This window comes from Charadrius vociferus, unplaced genomic scaffold (assembly GCF_000708025.1).
Source record: "Charadrius vociferus isolate BGI_N301 unplaced genomic scaffold, ASM70802v2 scaffold54, whole genome shotgun sequence".
In the NCBI taxonomy this organism is placed as follows: domain Eukaryota; kingdom Metazoa; phylum Chordata; class Aves; order Charadriiformes; family Charadriidae; genus Charadrius; species Charadrius vociferus.
The window spans coordinates 4,111,570-4,129,444 of record NW_009648350.1 but is presented as its reverse complement, the minus strand read 5'-3'; the positions used below and the strand labels follow the sequence as shown (position 1 = coordinate 4,129,444).

At 44.8% G+C, this 17,875-nt stretch overlaps 2 protein-coding genes across 2 annotated transcripts in view; both read left to right on the top strand.

Moving 5' to 3' along the window:
• Positions 1-13,154, top strand: part of SLC43A2 (solute carrier family 43 (amino acid system L transporter), member 2) — a 28,153-nt gene extending 14,999 nt beyond the window's left edge. The window contains exons 5-13 of the mRNA XM_009885170.1: positions 1,070-1,162; positions 1,987-2,120; positions 2,562-2,764; positions 3,400-3,543; positions 7,079-7,217; positions 7,654-7,786; positions 8,761-8,834; positions 10,568-10,691; positions 11,545-13,154. Of these exons, the coding sequence (XP_009883472.1) occupies positions 1,070-1,162; positions 1,987-2,120; positions 2,562-2,764; positions 3,400-3,543; positions 7,079-7,217; positions 7,654-7,786; positions 8,761-8,834; positions 10,568-10,691; positions 11,545-11,706 (1,206 nt within the window). The 3' untranslated portion in view covers positions 11,707-13,154. The remainder of the gene's footprint in view (positions 1-1,069; positions 1,163-1,986; positions 2,121-2,561; positions 2,765-3,399; positions 3,544-7,078; positions 7,218-7,653; positions 7,787-8,760; positions 8,835-10,567; positions 10,692-11,544) is intronic.
• PITPNA (phosphatidylinositol transfer protein, alpha) overlaps positions 12,534-17,875 on the top strand; it is a 27,491-nt gene continuing 22,149 nt past the window's right edge. The window contains exon 1 of the mRNA XM_009885217.1: positions 12,534-12,772. Within this exon, the coding sequence (XP_009883519.1) occupies positions 12,534-12,772 (239 nt within the window). The remainder of the gene's footprint in view (positions 12,773-17,875) is intronic.

Genomic DNA, 17,875 nt, shown 5'->3' with positions numbered 1-17,875 from the left:
GATTTTGGATCCTGAGTGGAAATGGGCTGGAGAGCCAGCCTGGCAGTGCTTTTGCTGTTGAGGTGGCAGAAGCAGCTGCTGTGACCTGCTTCTAGCTGCTCTGGCTGAGAGTGTGGCTTGCCCTGCAGATTCTTGCAGAACCAGCCTGGTCTGCTCTCAGCAATGCTGTCGCACCTGATAGGAGCCGAGGTAGCAGAGTGGGGTGGGTGGCAGGAATTGAAACGCGAGGTGCTGTTACCCACCTCTTGCTGTGGAGTTCAGCAGCTTTGTGGCCGCACTGGGCAATAAAGCCTTAGAAATCTAGTGTTTGTGATTTACCTTCCTGCACCTAGATCCAAGCTAGAGTGCTCGGGCATTTGAGCCATCCAACTGATGCAGAAATTACCAGCTTTAGCCCCTCTCGTAGAGTCTGCTTTCACAGAAGGAACCAGGGACCTAGCTAGAAGTGGAAATACAAACAGCAACATAGTTCATGTTTGTCGCTATTCCTTCTTGTTATAACAGGAATTTTCTGGTCTACTGCAAAGATTTGGGTGCTGACCCAAGGTACATAAACAAACCTGGCAGTTCAAGGGTGTTGCAGGGTGTGTTAAAGACACAGCCGGTGCCTGCGCAGCTATCTCGGCCTGTGTATAACAACTCTTGACTAAAAAGAGGGTGATATGTAGAGAACTTGGGCACGTTTTGTTTTGAGAGGAAAAGAGGTGGTGGCTACAGGCTTGGGGTACAGAATTTTTAAAGGAAGCACAAGGGCTGGAGCAAACACTCCTGTGCTAAAGGTAACCAATGCAAAGTATGCTGTCAGTCTGGAAAGCAGCAATGCCATTAAGCACATAAATCCTGGACTGTAGATGTTCCCCGACACTGGAGATGCCAATGCAGCCTGCAGAGCAATATCCTGAATAGCTAAGTCATTCTTGAGTAAAACTGCCTGCTTCTATCCAGAAGTCTTAATCCTAAGTGCCAGATTTACATCTGTCATTATGCTTTGTTTTCTCAGCAAAGCCTCCTTCCCTCTTCTTCCCTTCTCTTGGCAGCAGGCTGTTTCAACCAATTTTTCTTTCCCCAGCTGCCCAACATGTTTGGTGACCTTCGTTCCACGTTCATTGCTCTGATGATTGGCTCCTATGCTTCCTCTGCTGTGACTTTTCCAGGAATCAAGGTGAGGCCATGGGATTGTGACTCATGACTGGTGGTGGTGTGCTGGAGTTTTGCAGCATTTAGCAATAATGTGGCAAGAAAGAGGGACTATTTGTTAAAGCACTTGTTTAGAGATGTGCATTTGCAAGATTCAGTTCCTGTCTGTTAAGACTTCCCAAGTGACTGTCTCAAGAATGCAACAAATACTGTAAATAGAATGGTCTGTCTGCTAACAGACCATAAAATTTTAACGGTGATAAGTAAAAGTGAAAATATTAAGATCTTTTTTGAAAGGTTGCTTTTCTAAGCTGTAAGTAGTGTATATATATGTATTTTAATATACATGTCTATATTTAATCTGTGTGATTGTCACCGATGGTTGGCTCTGAACATAGTTCAGAGCTAGCAAGCAGCACTGAAGGGACAGAAGAGATGGTCACTTGGGCTGCCTTGGTAGGTCGCTAGTGGTTCTGAACCAGAGATGTTTCATTGCAGAGTTAGCATAAGGGGAATATAGTAAAGGTAGGGCAAGTGTGCAGGGGAGTTTCTTCTGGCTTTCCAAGGAGAAGGTCCTAGATGAAAACGTTTGGCAGTCATCTGCAATACCACTGCATGCTATTCCAGCTGGAGGTCCTGTTGTTGCTATAGCTGCTGCTAAGGATGTGAATATACATCTCATTCCGAGCCTGTATGTCATAGGACTGTTCTTTGTTACCACCTGAGCTAAACCCATTTTAAATGCAGCATGTTTTCCTTTCCCACAGCTTCCTTTCAGACCTCATTCAAAGAATATTGAAGTGTCTTTCTGCTCTTGTAGCCAAAACCATATTCCCTTGTGATTTCCAGGTTATATATGACTTTGGGGTCTCCTTCATCCTTATTCTTCTTGTCTGGGCCAGTTGTGCAGGACTAGTTTTCCTCAACTGTTTCTTCAATTGGCCACTGGAGCCTTTCCCAGGACCAGAAGACATGGACTATTCGTAAGTGTCCTCTAAACTGGCCTTGAGGGCTAATCCCATTCTTAATCCTCTAGAAAGTGCTGGCACGGCTAATTTAGAGGAGTGGACAGGGAACTCCCTTGCATGTTGTTTATTGCTGCCATTCCTTCTTAGGTTGAGGATTTATGTCTGTCATTAGCATTATGTCTTGACTGGTGAATATCTGTGGAAAGCTGAACTTTCCAAAACGTAGCAATGATGAAGGAAAATGACTTGTCAGTAGTCATAAGTATTTCTATATTGACCTGTGCCAAATTGGCCCAGGGGAAGTATCTCCCTGTGCTCTGGATCCAAACCATTTGTGGGTTTGTAGATGGAAACTAGTGCCTTAAATCCACACATAGCCTTTCTGACTCCTGCAACTTTGCTGCCTGTGATTCCCCACCCTGTGTTGCAGCTCTTGTGCTCTTTACTGCCCAACAGGGTGAAAATAAAGTTCAGCTGGCTGGGATTTGACCACAAAATCACTGGGAAGCAGTTTTACAAGCAAGTAACGACTGTGGGGCGCCGTCTCAGTGTGGGGAGCTCCATGAAGGGCCCCAAGGAGCCGACAGCCTTGCAAGAGAACAACAAACTCTGTCTATCTACAGTGGACCTAGAAGTGAAGTGCCAGCCTGACAACACAGGTGTGGTTCCATGAGTGCCCCAGGGATGCTTGTGCTGGCACAAGGCCATTGGCCTTTCTACTCTGTTCCAGACCTGTTTATGAGATAACAATATGTGATCCATGTGTTGCCAGGGCCATGTGCCAGCCACCATGATTTAAATACAAGTTCAGTTATATAAGGAATCCTGTCCTTGTATACTTGCCTAAATATACCATATGTTGTTGCCAGCGGTGCGAACAACAGCATGGGTAACTAGAATGGCTTGGAAGGACAGTGCAGTTTGTCGCTTCTGTCTCTTCGGTAGACTGTTGCCATCATGACCAAGCCTTCTTTACTCAGGGGTACGGCCAAAGCAAATGGCTTGAAGCTTCCTTTTGCTCTAATTCACAGAATTGGGTGAGCCTTCCTTCCTGCTCCCTTGCCCCAGTTACTGGTAGCCAAGCTCCTAGCATCTATAGCTGTTCATTATGGAAGTTTGTAAGATGCCAGGTAGCTGTTAACTGCGAACTCCTTGGAGCTGCCACTGGCATGCAGTGTTGGAATGACTAGCTAGGAGAAGACCTGCTAACCCAGAAGCCAAAGCCTCTTCTGAGATTATACGTGTTTATGAAGGTATGTTGCCCTCTTCAGAGACTCTGTTATTCCTTCTGCAGCTTCTCCCTCCTTCATGAAGAGTATCTTCAGTCCTATCTTGTTGCTCAGCCTTATCACCATGTGTGTCACCCAGCTGCGGCTCATCTTCTACATGGGAGCCATGAACACCATCCTTGATTTTCTGTCTGGAGATGCAGATCAAGGTAGCGTAACCTGACGACTTTTATCTGTTTCCTTGGAACTGGGACCTGACCCAGACTTGGTCCTTGCAAGAGGCCAGTGAGCCTGATTACTCAGCAGATATACCGTGTATGGCAATTAGTGGTGTCAATGTGGCTGACAGCTGCTGGTAGGGTCTAGCAGAGGGCTGGAACTAGCCCAGAACAGAGGGGCAGCGAGGTAGACACTTGAATGTCAAGCTAATTTTAGCCCAGTGTCTGTTAAATACTATTCCATGTTATTTCCTCAGATGGGTTGTTGAAAGTAGCCTCTCAGGATGGACTGTGATATTTTTTTTTAACTGGAAATCCTATTTCATCAGGTATTTGCTTTGCTTATCCTAAGCAAGCACAAAGTACAGACCAGCTGAGTCTCATGACTAATGGTTGGACGAGGTGTCTCAGCCCAGCACCCGGGGGTGGGAGAAGTGAAGTCATAGCTGTTTTGTGCAGCTTGGTGTGTGTTGGGGAGGCTCAGGGGTGCTTGCTGCACTGGACTTGTCTGTATTTATAGCTCTGATTCAGTACATGGAGCAAGCAGAAAAGAGTACATTAGTTTACTGTTGTTGAAAATACCCAGGATTGCAAAACAAGACACAGTTGGGTTTTTTTTGTCCTTTGTAGTAAGATCCAGTTTGAACTTGTTAGATCTGGATTGGATGAAGCTGATAAATAAAGAGGCACTCCTCTGAAAACAGGAGTGAGCTCTGGGGGAGGGAAGGAAACTCAGGAAACTCCAAGTGCCCTGGCATTCCCTGAATTGCTTTGTTTCTTGAGCCTTTGACAGCCTGCAGCATTCAGCTCTTTATCTCCTGGCTCAAGAGCCAATTTAGACATTAAACAGTAAACAGGACAAACTTCACACTGCCTACCTCTCCCAACACAGCTTAGTTTTCTGCTTACCTTGTAATTCTTTCACACTGATTTTTTTTTTTTCCTTTTTACCTTGCTCTAGTTATTTCTCTTTCATTTTTTTCCTCCCCTCCTCTCCTTGGTTTTTGAGAATTAATATTAACTATATATGCTGCCAGTTCTGTTTAGATCAAACCTGATGTTAAAAAAAGGGATTGTGCCCCTTGGGTGTATGCTTTTTTTTTTCTGTGCCACCTTTGAGATTTCTTCCCATTTTCCCCCTCCGTCTTCTGACTGTAGCTAGGGCTCGCAGTGCAGTCTGCTGTCTTGGTGTTTCCATGGCATCAGCAAAACAGTGGTATTGTCTAGTCGCAGCAGTGTCAGGCTGCAAGAGCAGTTCCAAGACATGTGCAGTTCTCTAGAAATGTAATCTGTGAAGATCAGGAGAGGATGGGACGCTGCTCCCTTGGATTCTTCATTCTTCTTGCAGTTATTTACTTGAATGTTATTTGTTTAGAGAGTTCCCTCTACCTGCAGCTGCTCTCAGGAGCACTCAGCAAGGGAAGAAGAGAGCTGAAGTCAATCCTGCAAGTGTTACAGTCAAAGAAAACTTAAATATTTCCAGGAGCAGAACAGGAGGGAAGAATGTGGGGAAAATAATTCAGATAGGGAGTAAAGTCTTGAAGTTAGTGAGGTACTGTGTCCTTGAAAGTACTGCTTCCTGTGCAGATTATGGTGACTTAGAACTGTCATGAAACGCTGAGGTGGAAAAAGCAGTCAGCCTATGGCTACTTATCTTCTGAACCGCCCGCTCCCCCCCCCAAAAGATGGGGGTGAAGCTAAGGGGTTCAGTAGCTCTGTAAATGACTGCATAATTGTGTTGTAGGAAGGCAGGAGAGAGTAGACTTGTCTCTAAAACTTGAAATTTGGCTGTATCTTTCATAAATTGTCACCTTGCTTTCATATCTGGTAATACTTGGAGACCTTGGGTAGAATCAGGGTGGGCTGGAAAACTCAGCTGTATGAGGTGCTTGCTTAGGGTAGTTTTGGGGGAAAGACATGTAAGACAGTGGATATGTCCATGTGCCCACCCTTTGCTCTATCCAGGCTTCTATTTCTGCCATATCTGCTTCTGCTCTGTATTGTTCTCTATTTTCTCCTCAGGAAAGAATGTTTTTTAAGATGATAGATAAATTAAGGAGGCCCTGTTTTGTAGCAGCTACTGTCTCTCCTTCTCTTCTCTTGCTGACCGCATAAATTTCATTCCCTGCTTTAAGTTGGCGTCTGCTCTTGCTGTTTAGAGCCCAAGATTAAGTGTTCAGAATAGCATGAAGAGGCAAAACATGACAGCATGGCTTGCTTCTTACCCTCTATTAAAAAATAACCAGACAACAGCAAATCAGCTCCAGGAGTGTTTGTAGAGGGTGATGCCACCTGTCTCTCTTGGCTACAGTGGTTGCTATAATGAGGCAGGATGTGGGGCCACTTGAGGGCTTGCCTTTGTGAAGGTAATGGGGGCACGAATGTGAGGTTGGAGTTGGAAGTTCCTCTTGGTTCCCTTGCCAGCAACTGGAGCCAGGAAAAGTATCATCAGGTGCCATCCCTGGGCACAGCAAGGCAGCCCTGCTGGGGTTTGCTACAACCATATAGGAAAGAAAAAGGCTTGTTGGAAACTTCTTTCCATTTCCAAGTTGATTTTGGTGTAAGTCCTGGCTGTACTGCTTTGGCTAGATCTAGAAATGCATTGGGAGGGATAAACTAAACTTTTTTAGCTGCTTTGCTTACAGCGCTGTAACTTGTAAGCACTCTGTGCTGAGATGGGCAGTTTCAGAGTTACATCCTTATTTCAGAGCTGTGGTACACCATGACTCACCAGCCCTTCTGGGTGATGCCTGCAAATCCATCACATGGGCTGCAGAGAGGAAGTGGAAAAAGCATTGCAGGGTGGGGGAACTCTTCAGTAACAGAAGGGGACAATTTCTTCTAAGTCTGCTGGCATCAGCTTTCCCTTAGCAAGTCACACAGACGCTTCCCATCTTTAATACAGGGAATTTTCAGCAATTAGAGCTTTTAATGATTGCTGTCAGATGCTGTGTTTTTTGCTGCTAATCTCCCTTCCCACTGCCTCCAGACTTGTCTGTTCTGCACAAAATGGGTTAGTCCTCGCCTTCCCAGCCTGGCTTCTCCTTGCTGGAGCTTCCCAGCTGGAGATGATGTAGCTGCAGCTCCCAGCAGGGAAGGAGAGGAGATGACTAAGGCAGGGTTGGCTGTGCAGGATATATTGCTTGTCAGAACTCTCCCTGTTGGTCCTAACCAGAAGAAACCTCACTGGCAATAAGCAGTTGCTGGGTCCCATTCTGGAGCCCTACTTGCTGTGGGGCTGATGCTGTTCAGAGAATACTAGTGCAAGATCAGAATGGTTGAAGCAGGTGCGCACAGTATGTCCGCTCTAATGTCATGCCTCTGCGAGGCTAAATGATGAAGTGAGGCTTTGATGTCCCAGCTCCTTCAGCCCTGCCTGTTAGCCTGTGAGTATGTGGGGTCTGGTCTCTTATCAAGAGTAATCAATGTGGAGGAACGGTTTATTTTCTGTCTCTTTTTTCCTGTTGCTGCTGTGGTACCACTTGGATTGACAACTTATTTAATTTTTTGGTTTTTTCCCCTGCAGTGGCTCTCTACACTTCCATTTTTGGGGTATTGCAACTGCTGTGCTTGCTGACAGCGCCTGTGATTGGGTACATCATGGATTGGCGACTGAAAGAATGCGATGATGGCTCAGAAGAGAATGAGGAGAGCAACACTGAGCAGTGCGTAGTGTGCGCCACACGGGACATGCAGCCACGTAGCAGGCCCCCTCTGCTCTGCAGAATATCTTTTGTGATGAAAGACTGAAAAGAATATTGGTTCTTCAGTATAGAAAAGAAAACCTGAAGGAAGACTTGATAATTGCAGAGGAAAGGACCAAACTATCTTCCATGTCCACTAAGATCAGTCAAGAAGAGCAAATTTAAATTGTAGCAGGGGAGGCTTAGACTTCCCTTCTAGCCTAACCGTAAGAATAACAGCACTGAAATAATTGCCCAGATGTTCCTCAGCTTCCACTGATGGAGATCCCACCACCTCCTTAGGCAGACCTCTAGCCAAACTGGTTTAGATAGAGTTGTGATATGTGGAGAATCTTGCTGTGAGTTCCGGTAGCTGCTGAAAGTGCTTTTTGTAACATAGGTTTTGCTATCCTTCCAGAAGTGACAAGAAAAAGAAAAAACGTGATCGTCAGATCCAGAAAATCACCAATGCCACCAATGCCTTTGCATTCACAAATGTCCTGCTGGTTGGATTTGGAATCACCTGTCTTATTCCTAATCTACCGTTGCAGGTGAATAGGTCAAATGGATGGGTGTGCTGGAGGGGCTGGCAGCGTGGGTCCTGGCAAAATGACAGGCAGGACAGTGCAGGAGGTCCTGTAAGCCAGCTGAACCAGTTAGTGGCAGGAGGGCTTTCTGGTACTGCTGGGAGACTTCTGTACTGCTTTGGGAAACCCAGTCCTAGAGCTGAAACAAGTAATACCGTGCAGTTTACATCTCTCGAGAGAACCTAAAGAAGCAGCTATAGTTAAAATGTCAGAGTTGATCGACAGTTTCTTCAAACTTAGAAGTTTCTGCAGCTGAGCTCTGTAACAACAAACACTTCTGTACGGAGATGCTCTTAACAGTGCCTGTGCATTTAGCCTGGGCTCGATTTAAGCTGCTTATGGCCAGAAAATTTGCTGTAAGAAGCATGACACCGATATATACAGCAGGTTATTTCTGCATCAAATGCTATGCCCAGTGGTACCTGTGGGATTATAAACCTGTTAAAATATTTATTTTGTGGCACCGCCTGGTTTTGGCAGAAGAGTTCAGTGATTTTATGCTATACTTAAACATGCCTTGATGACGTAGGCAAACAGATATAGTTTGCTCATACTTGCATATTGTCTGCAATAATTTGTGAAAAATTAACTAAACTGGCCACAAACTCAGGAAAAAAGGAAAGAGCGTGTTGTGATCCTGGCCACAGTTTGCTGGAGACATGTTCTTGCAGCAGTACCTTCTACAAATGAGAGAGGTCTTGTGTGTGGTTAACCTCAGGGGGTACTACATGTTAGCCTTTGCAAAGTAAGGAAAAGCTGTGCTTTTAGAGATGAATACAAATTTCTTCCCTGTGCTGATCTTTCAGATTTTGGTTCTGAGTTCCTTTAGCTCGTCTTTGTATTAGAAAGGAGAACAACTTTCAGGAATCATTATGTATTGGGGTCTGGCACACCTATGTGCTATCTAGGATGTGACATTTTTCTGCTTCTCTTTCCAGATTCTTTCCTTCATTTTGCACACAATTGTGAGAGGATTCATCCACTCAGCTGTCGGAGGCCTCTATGCAGCTGTGTAAGTCTCTGCTTACTTTTGTAATATGTGGCTGGCCAGATAAACTGGTTTAGGATGATAAGCTCTCTGGATGAGAGGGAGATAAGGAAGTGAAGTCTCTGTGGTTAGAGGGGAAAAATGATGCAACTTGTTTCCTCAGTCGCCACTGGATATGACAGTGGCTGCACTGGAGTCCTAGCTGATGCTTTCCTTGTTTGGAAACAGCTAACCCCTTTGTCACAGCTACTGCAGTGAGAGAGGCACAGCTATATATGGGCCTCAGGTGAGACTAAGCTATTGACACTAAGGTTATATAGTAGAAACTCAAGGCTTTTTTGTTTTATAATGAGTAGCTATGTGCATGTGTCCAGGTAAAACATTAACATAATTGAATACATTGCTACTGGTCTGCTCTGAAATCACATAGGTAAAGCATTGCTCAAGATACCATTAGTGATGCCTACTCCCTCTTCCAGGACAGATCATCCATCCTGTTTCCAACTTTTCAAAATTATCAATAGCTGAATCTAAATACTCTCTTCCTTATTAAGCAATGTTTTGGGTTTTGAAAACAGATCTGCCCCTCTGTCCTGAGCTGTTGGACAGAGGAACAGAAAGAAGCTGTTATCTTTCAGAGAATCGCAGAATTGTTGAGGTGGGAAGGGACCTCTCGAGACCATCTAGTCTAACCCTCATGCTCAAGCAGGGTCAGCTAGAGCAGGTTGCCCAGGACTGCATCCGGTTGGGTTTTGAATATCTCCATGGATGGAAACTGCACAGGCTCCTTCTGTCAAAGGTTTTGGTCCCAGTGTCTGGTGAATTCCAGACTAGAAAACCCATCTAAGACTCTGCTTCAAAAATGCATAAACTTTTGGTTCCCTGGCAGCCAGAAGCAAAAGATTTTTGTCTTAGGCAAGGTAAATGCCTCTTGCTGTACATATCAGCTTGCTTGTAAACTAATCCTGTTTGACCATTGCAACTCTCTGGAACTTCATGGAGTAAGGTATTTTTTGCTTTGAATGTGACTTCTTTGAGTATTTGAAGGTTTTGATTCACTTCTTTCTTTCTAAGCTTAGTTTAACCTGACCCTCTTTAAACACTGCTCAGTCATGGAAAGAGAAAGATGTTAGACTGTTCCTGAAATTTACTTTTCCATTAGTAGTATCAGATATTCAGTGCTTTCCTATCAACAGTATTGTTTAGTTTGACATGGGATCAGGCTTGTCCTCTAAAGAGGAAAACACATACTAACCTGTTGTGCAGGTTTCACTCACTTCTAAAAGGAGCAAATTGTTATGACCAGATGAAAATGATTGCTCAGCCGCGAATGCTGTCATGTGGATAGAGGCCCTCCTTTTAACTTGTAAATATCAATGCTCTTCTCCCTTTGCAATAGGAACAGTAGTTGTATAAGCACTTCCACCTGCCTATGGTACAACTGCAAAACAAAACAAGTGCTGGATCTGATACTACTTCAGTTTGAGAGCTGAGAAGGAGAATAGTCTGGAGAGGAAGGCTCCAGCCTTGTCACCAGCTGCATTCTGCTCTAGAGAGCACTGTGCACGCCACTGGGTATAACTAAATACTCTATAAAAAGACATAGTTATACATAAGTCCAGGAGAGAAATTCTTCATATTATGCCTGTCTTGGGACTGTGTTCTGTTGTGCTAGTTGACTGGGAATGTAATCTGATCTGGATGATGTGAACAGTCAAGGTGACATATAATAATGCTGTTGCTTTCTCTGTTGACAGATACCCCTCTACTCAGTTTGGCAGCTTGACAGGGTTGCAGTCGTTGATCAGTGCCCTTTTCGCCCTTCTGCAGCAGCCTCTTTTTATGGCATTGACGGGACCTTTGGAAGGAGACCCTCTCTGGGCAAGTTCTTCTCAAACTTAATGTGAAGGCTTGGTGGTTAGGATGATTTTTGGCTCATTTCTTTGAAAACAAAAGGACTCCTGTATACGGACCAAGGTTAAAAAAAGCTGGGACTTTACATGACCCTCAGCCTGCTGTTACCTTGGTGCTGTCCAGGAGGCCTGAGTAATGATTCCCTGGGAGGGAAAGCCATTAACCCGTATGTTGGTGTATGGAAAGTGAGGAAGGAAGAAGGCTGCACGAGTGCTTTCTGCTAACAGTTTGTGTGGCGAGTCAAAATCTGTCAGATAAGTGAGTGAATCTGTGCGGACCCCAAAATGCAGTAGACATACTCTGTTCCCTTGAGAGCTATTAGCTCCGATTACCAGTAAATTTTGGGTTGCTGATTCTAATGTCTGGAAAGCCAAGTGGCTATTGAGGGTAGGGCTAATGTGGTGTCTTGATGAAAGTCTATCTGGGCAGCTTATTAAAATCATGACATGGGTGGTCTTGGGGAGAGTCCCTGGTCTCTAGGCTACATGTGCCCACCCCAGCAGCCTGTTGTTCTTCACTCAGCAAACTTAGTGTAAAACAACCACAGCTAAAAAGCCCTGCCTGTTTAGTGGAACAAGACTCCCACAGCCATGATCCAGAGCAACAAATTCTTGCAGCATTTAGATTATACATGTGATGCTCTGGGCACAGGAGGGTAAATATAAATATGGTGGAGGTTGTTGCCAATACACTGAGCAGGGCGTCTCCTGGTTTGCCTACAGCTGAGTGACGTGGGCTGGGTTCTGACACTTTTGGCATGGCGTGACTAGGTTGTCATCTTCCTAGCCTGCCTAATTTTGTTTTGCCTTTCTTCCTGCAGGTGAACGTTGGCTTGCTTGGCGTGAGCTTCTTGGGTTTCTGCCTTCCAATCTACCTGGTCTGCTACAGACGCAGGCTAGAGAGAGAAAAAAAACAGAAGATGGAGGATGCCAAACTTTTCTTCAAAATCAACGGCACTCCCAATGAGGAAGCCTTTGTTTAAACTGGTGCTTCAAATACAACCTCCCCTGTACAGGTTCCTACCACATCCGTGGGTTCTACCTGTGGTGTAAGCCAGGCTTTTTCTCTCCTGGCTCTGCCAGTCTTTGCTCATCACTGGAGTGAGGGCTGGACATCATGACTGAGCTTTCCTCAGATATATGGCAGGAGGAGACTTCCCACTCCTTACTCCAGAACACAGGACACTTTTCCTTTTTATAAAGGCCATGCAGATATCGTGTCTTAAATTATCCCCTGATCACATTCTCCAGCAGCAGAGTCTCTGCGTAGGAAATTGGGGAGAGGATGGGGGAAGAGGGATGGGGGAAGAGGGAAGAAAGACCATAAGTTGAGTTTGCAAATGTAACCCACTGAAGTCTGTCTTTGCCCCCTCTTCCCCCAACCTTGGTTGACATTGTCTCAGATGCAAGCTGCACTCTCCTCCTGCCCTGGAGGCTTCATAATGGTCTTTTCGCTTGATGTGGAGCTGGACCCAGTGGTTTTACTGTCTATCCAGACATACCCCAGACTGTTTCTGAGGCAGGGATGGGGATTTTATTCCTATGTGTATAAGCACAGCTTCAGTGTATTGCTAAATGTTGACTGCTAGCACTGACAGCTCCCAAACCTTTTAGTACTGCAAATGACACAGACTGTGAGCAATGGATCTGCCTTCCACACTGAAATGAAGAGCCTACTGGACTGCTTGGTCCTAGACCAAGCCTTCAAAGGCCTAGTGTTCTTCTTCCTGGCCCGCAAACCATCTATATGTGTTTTTAAACTGTCTGCAGTCCTGGAACCTTTGAGATAGGAATTGGATCTTGTTTACCGATGAAGTGCTTTGAGACTTGTTGCCTTTTGCCTCTTCTTCCTGCCAACGTGACCCTGGGAGGGGAGCAGCAATGTGTATGGAGTAAAGTGGAGAAGCTTCTTGAAGCTGAGATCTGGGGCTCCAAATACCTTGGTGTTCATGTGTCATCAGCTGACTTGCTGTTGAAAAGAATCAAGAATGCAGAACACTCCTTTGTGTCTAGTAACTGGACCCTGTGGACATATGGCAGGGTGATGTGGTGATGTAATTCTTCCTCTAGCCATAGCTTATTTACATTGTTCTGATCATAGCCCCCAAGCTGCTGAACACCAGGTTACTGTGACTGACCAAAAAGCTGCCGGTTTGGCTGTACTAAGAGCCTTCTACAATGCTGATGCTCTGCCTGGACAGAGTACATGCTGATTGATTGTATGGTGAAGCTGATTTACAGAGCAATACATGTGGGTAAAGGTGCCCCAGGCCTGTTCACCACAAAGGGAATACAAAGGGAATTCTTAACCTGCTTGTTTTTAATAGAGGTTTTCCTAAGTCTTGTCTAAAGTAGACTTTTCTGCCCTTAGCATTCTTGTTAAGGTCAGTAGCTCAGCCTCTGTAGCCTTTTGACTAGTATTAACCACAGCACCATTTGGACCTGCTGGGAGCAGGACTGTGCAGCGTTGAGGATGAACGTCACCAGCAGGTGTGCAGCAGCATACGTGCTGGGCTGAGCTAGTGGCTGCAGGAAGGTTGGGGGCAGAAATAAAAACGGTTATGAAGACGTAGTGCTGGTGCTTTCTGAACTGCCAATTACTGCAAAGCCTGGCTGGGGGTAAGTCATTCAACTTCTTTATGTCTGGTCAGAAAAGTAATTACTGACTCAATCACTGCCCCGTTAGGTCTAAGGTGGGGATTAGAAACAACAGTGCACTCGAACCTTCCTTTAAGAAATTACCTGGAAACTGGGTGTTAACTCCTTTACCGATGGTCTGAGGCATGCAGATGCTCAGCCCAGCCAGGCCTTCACCTTCCCTAAATAGCAAGCTTGGTGACCTCTTGCACAGAGCCTCGGCAGGACGGCTGGAGGCCCTGCGGAGTCCCTTGCTGGTGGCCTTGCCAGCACAGGATGACAAGGCAGCTTCGTGGGACAGCAGCGCCATCTGGAGCGACTGCCCCAGCCAGCCTCCTGCGGGCAGTTCAGATGCCACTCCACTCCATGGTATCTTTTAGTCTTCAGTCACTTGTTCCAAAAAGACTTGCCACTTGAGTATTTTACACATTCGTGGAAAATTTTTAATGTGTTGCCTTTATTAAATGTGTTTGTTCCAAGACAGCCTCATTGCCTGCTGTCAACACTTTACTTTCCTAGAACTTCTTGTCTTTTGTTGCCCTCTAGCTTTGGTGATGATTTAGCAGGCTTCCCAGCTTTTCTTTTGTGTCGAGCAATAATTAAGGAGGCAGAGTTTTGATTTGTTTTCCTGTTCACCTGGCATTGTCTCAAGAACATGTTGAGAGACCCACCAGCAGTAGTACAGCTTGCCTAGCTTTCCAGAGGACTTTCTTGCAGATTTCTGCATTTCCTCTTACTATTAAATATTTTGAAGAGGAGATTCCTACTCTTGCTCGGAGATATTTGTGACATGACCATGACAGATGAAGTATTTATTTTTATTTTTTTAGTTAGAGCTCAGACAGGTGAGTGTCTGAGCCACAGTCCTCAGACTCAGTGTCTTAAAATAGAGACAGCTGTTGGAGGGTGTCAGTGTGCTAACTCAGCATTTCTTCCTCCTTGCCTACGTCCCTACTGCAGTTCCCAGTTCCTGCCCTTTATTAGGCGTATCCTCTAACCCAGTTTCATCTGCTAAAATGGTGGATACCTGTGCTTAGTGTCTCTGCTGATGTGCCATGGTGTTGAGAAGCTGCTGGTCAGCTGTAAGGAATAGAGCTCATGCCTTTGAGTCACAGTTTCAGGCTGTGTTTGCATCTCAAGAGTAAAGTGTGCCTTTGGCTTGCAATCACAAGGGCTAGCGGGTACACAATGAAGTTTTAGTTGTTGAGGGTTGAACAGACAAATGAGAGGGCTTTCTCATGCAGCACAAAGTCAAACTATGGAATTGATTGCTGCAGAACACAGTTGGGGAACAGAAGTATAACTGTGTTTTTAAAAAGGGGCTGGTTAAGCAATGGTCTGATGCATCCACTAACTCAGGGAGATTTTAAGTTGCTGTAAATAAGAACGTTATGCCAAGGAAAGATTACTTTTCTACACGCTTTCTCTTAAGAATTGGTCAAAGATGGAGAAAATATATGCTGGGCTAGGTGAAACACTGGTCTGATCCTGTGGGGTTTAATTTACTCTGACAGTTGTGAACCAAACTACTTTTAAAAGCAGTCTCAAATTTATCCATCAAAAACCCTGTGTCTGCATGCAAGATGTGCAAATACTCCCACTGACTGTGGCATAACTGCTTAAACACTGCACCTCCTGCAGGGGTGAGTGCCTTGAGAGGACAGAGCATCCTGGCTTCAGCCAGAAACAGTCTTGCATGGTGCAGAAGCAAACACTGTTGGGCTGGTCCTGTTATATGTGATTGTTCCTGGGCAGTTTGCCTCGTTCTTTGATGCTTATGGAAATGTAATTGTGGATTACCTACAATTGGAATGGAAAATGGCTCTGTCGCTTTCTAGCCAAGTGATGCAGGACCAAGAAAATTCCTGATGCACTCTTTTATGTGCATGAGCCACCTTGTGGAAAAAAAATTAATGGGCTACCAAAGACTAGAGAGCCACATCAATTTAAATCAATAATGCATTTACCTGTATAGCTCAAATATAGGTCAATGTGTTTAACTACTTTCATTATTCCTAAATCCTAGAATTTGTAGGGTTGGTGGGTTTGGGTTTTTTATGCCCTTGTACCTCCTTACCCTCATCCACATGAGCAATGCAAGGAGGTTGGTCATGGGAAAGACCTCTGTACAAGTGTCCCCAACTGATTGTAATGAAGCAGAAACCCAATCTGTGAGTACATGCTCTTTGTAGGAGCTCTCAGAGTCAAGGGTGTCACTGTGAAAAAGTGCACCTTCTGGAAACATTGCTCGTGGCTTCTATGGACTCCTGCATGTATTTAATATGCATCTGTATTTAAAAGAAAACAATAAATTAACAGAGTGGGGAAGGGATGGTGGCAGCTTTTTCGTTTCACTAATCTGTCAGTACCAAAGCCTCATTGACACAGTCTCTATAGCACTAATGCAATGATGCTGTCAGGAGTAGCAGAGAAAATCTGCGCTGTGTTGCTTAACAGGACACTTACAACTTTGTTCAGTTACTGTCGTAGAGTATCTGGACCCTTGAGATGAAAACTGGACACATGTCTGCAAAAAAAAAAAAAGCAAATCTTGCTGAGGCTTCAATTTAACTGCAGTGCTGCTACAGCCATTGAAATGTTTAACTGCCACAGCAAAGCCTGGCCTCTTCATGCTCTGTCTACAAATGAAAATTGTGGGATAATGAGATTTTAACTAAGTCAGTAAATCTCTACAACGTTTTAAAGTAGGAGATTTGCCTCTTGACAGGCTGATGAATTTGGAAAATATGCCACAAAATATAAAGCAGATACTGTGGGGTAAAAAGAATTAAATCCTTAAAACTACGTGTTTTGTTACCACCCCCCTCCTGCTTTGAGTCCTTTCTGCATCTGCAGAGCTTTTGGTATTCCCTACTTTCCAGTTTAGAAGTGCAAAGCATCCATAGTGGAAACTGGTATTATGGTAGGATTCCTGATGGGAAGGGACTGTTGTTGGCTGTTTTTTTGTTGGTTTTGTTTTTTTTTTTTTAATTAAAAAAAAAAAAAGCCACTTCTGATTTATATTTCACAATGTTATCTTCTCTGGAACAGCTGAAACAATGATGTCTTATGTAGATGCATTCTTACATGTTAATTATAAAGCCTGTGCTGCTCAGCCTGTCTCTGCGCAATCTGTTTTTATCAAGTGTCCTGTGCCCCATGTTGTCATCTATTGCTGCTTGTCACTTCCTTGTGCCTCTCCCTGTCACTCGCTTCTTATTCCTGGGACAAACCCCTTTTTCAGAAAGTCCCCTCTCTTTAACCTCCTCCTGGTCACAAAATTTTTTGTGATGTTTGTCAAAGTGGAATTGTAAAGCTCCTTGGGGCAGGCTTGTGTTATCTTTTCTGTGTTTGTAAGGTGATGTGCACTCTTGCAATACTATCTAAAAATAAATGTGGTATTAAGTTAATCATTAGTTTTCCTTTGGAGGCTGAACATAATAAAGGTAGTGCTTGGTTCCTAACGAGACTATGTAAGCATGCATGCTTTACACCGTGTCATCTGCCAAATTGCTTGGCTGCATGTTCAATCTTTCTTTGTCTTTTTCTTCTGTAGGTTAGGTGTTAACCTATAGATGTCAATTAATCTCTATTGGAGAAAAATAATTTCTAAAAAAAAAACCCCACAAACAAAAAACCCTCCCCAAACCACAAACAAACAAAATAATGGAGACAGCAGGTTGAGAAGGAGATCGAGCTCAGTTATACAGGGCAAACTGGTCTCAAATAGTGAAAGATGAACAACTGGGCTTCGGAAGGGAGTGCTACAGAAGAGGGGTAGTGTCAGTAGGAAAGCCGCACGTTTTGGTTATCCATGCTTGAGCTTGATGCTGAATGTATGGTGGTTTATTTTCCAATCAAATAAAGACAATCCTTGCTCTGTGACTCCAGTGACAAAGTAGTAAAGCGAGTGCTCTTTAGCTTTTTTTTTATGCAATTGTCTTCTAAGAAATAATTGGGGTTATTCTTAATGCGAAGTAAAGCTTGGGTGGCTGCTGCACTGTGAGGTATTACTGAAATTGAAAGAGGACCTGAAAACGCTGTAAATCCTGACCTGGTGACAAGGTGGAGCCCCATTCTGAGAAGACACTTACCCTGTCTCACTGCAGCCTTGATGAATCATAGAATTGTTTAGGCTGGGAAGGACCTTTAAGATCATCGAGTCCAACTGTTAACCCAACGCTGCCGACTCCACCACTCAACCGTGTCCCTAAGCGCCCCATCCGTGCCTCTTATAAATACCTCCTTTTGAGCTTATAGCCCTCCTTGGGAATAAATTTCCATTAACTTAGCCTAAAGGTTCTCCGATGTAAGACATCCCTAGCTATTTGCGTTAATAACCAGCCCTCCTCCCTGGAAAAACAGAGGGTTTTAGTCACGGACCAAGCGCGCCCCGAGTCTGGAGGTGTCGGGCGGCGCCTCTCCCTCAGCCCGGGCTCGGGGGAGGGGGGGGCGGAGCGGCGGGGACGCGCTGAGGTAAAAGCTCGCGCCCTGCGCCGCGCCAAGGGCGGGAAG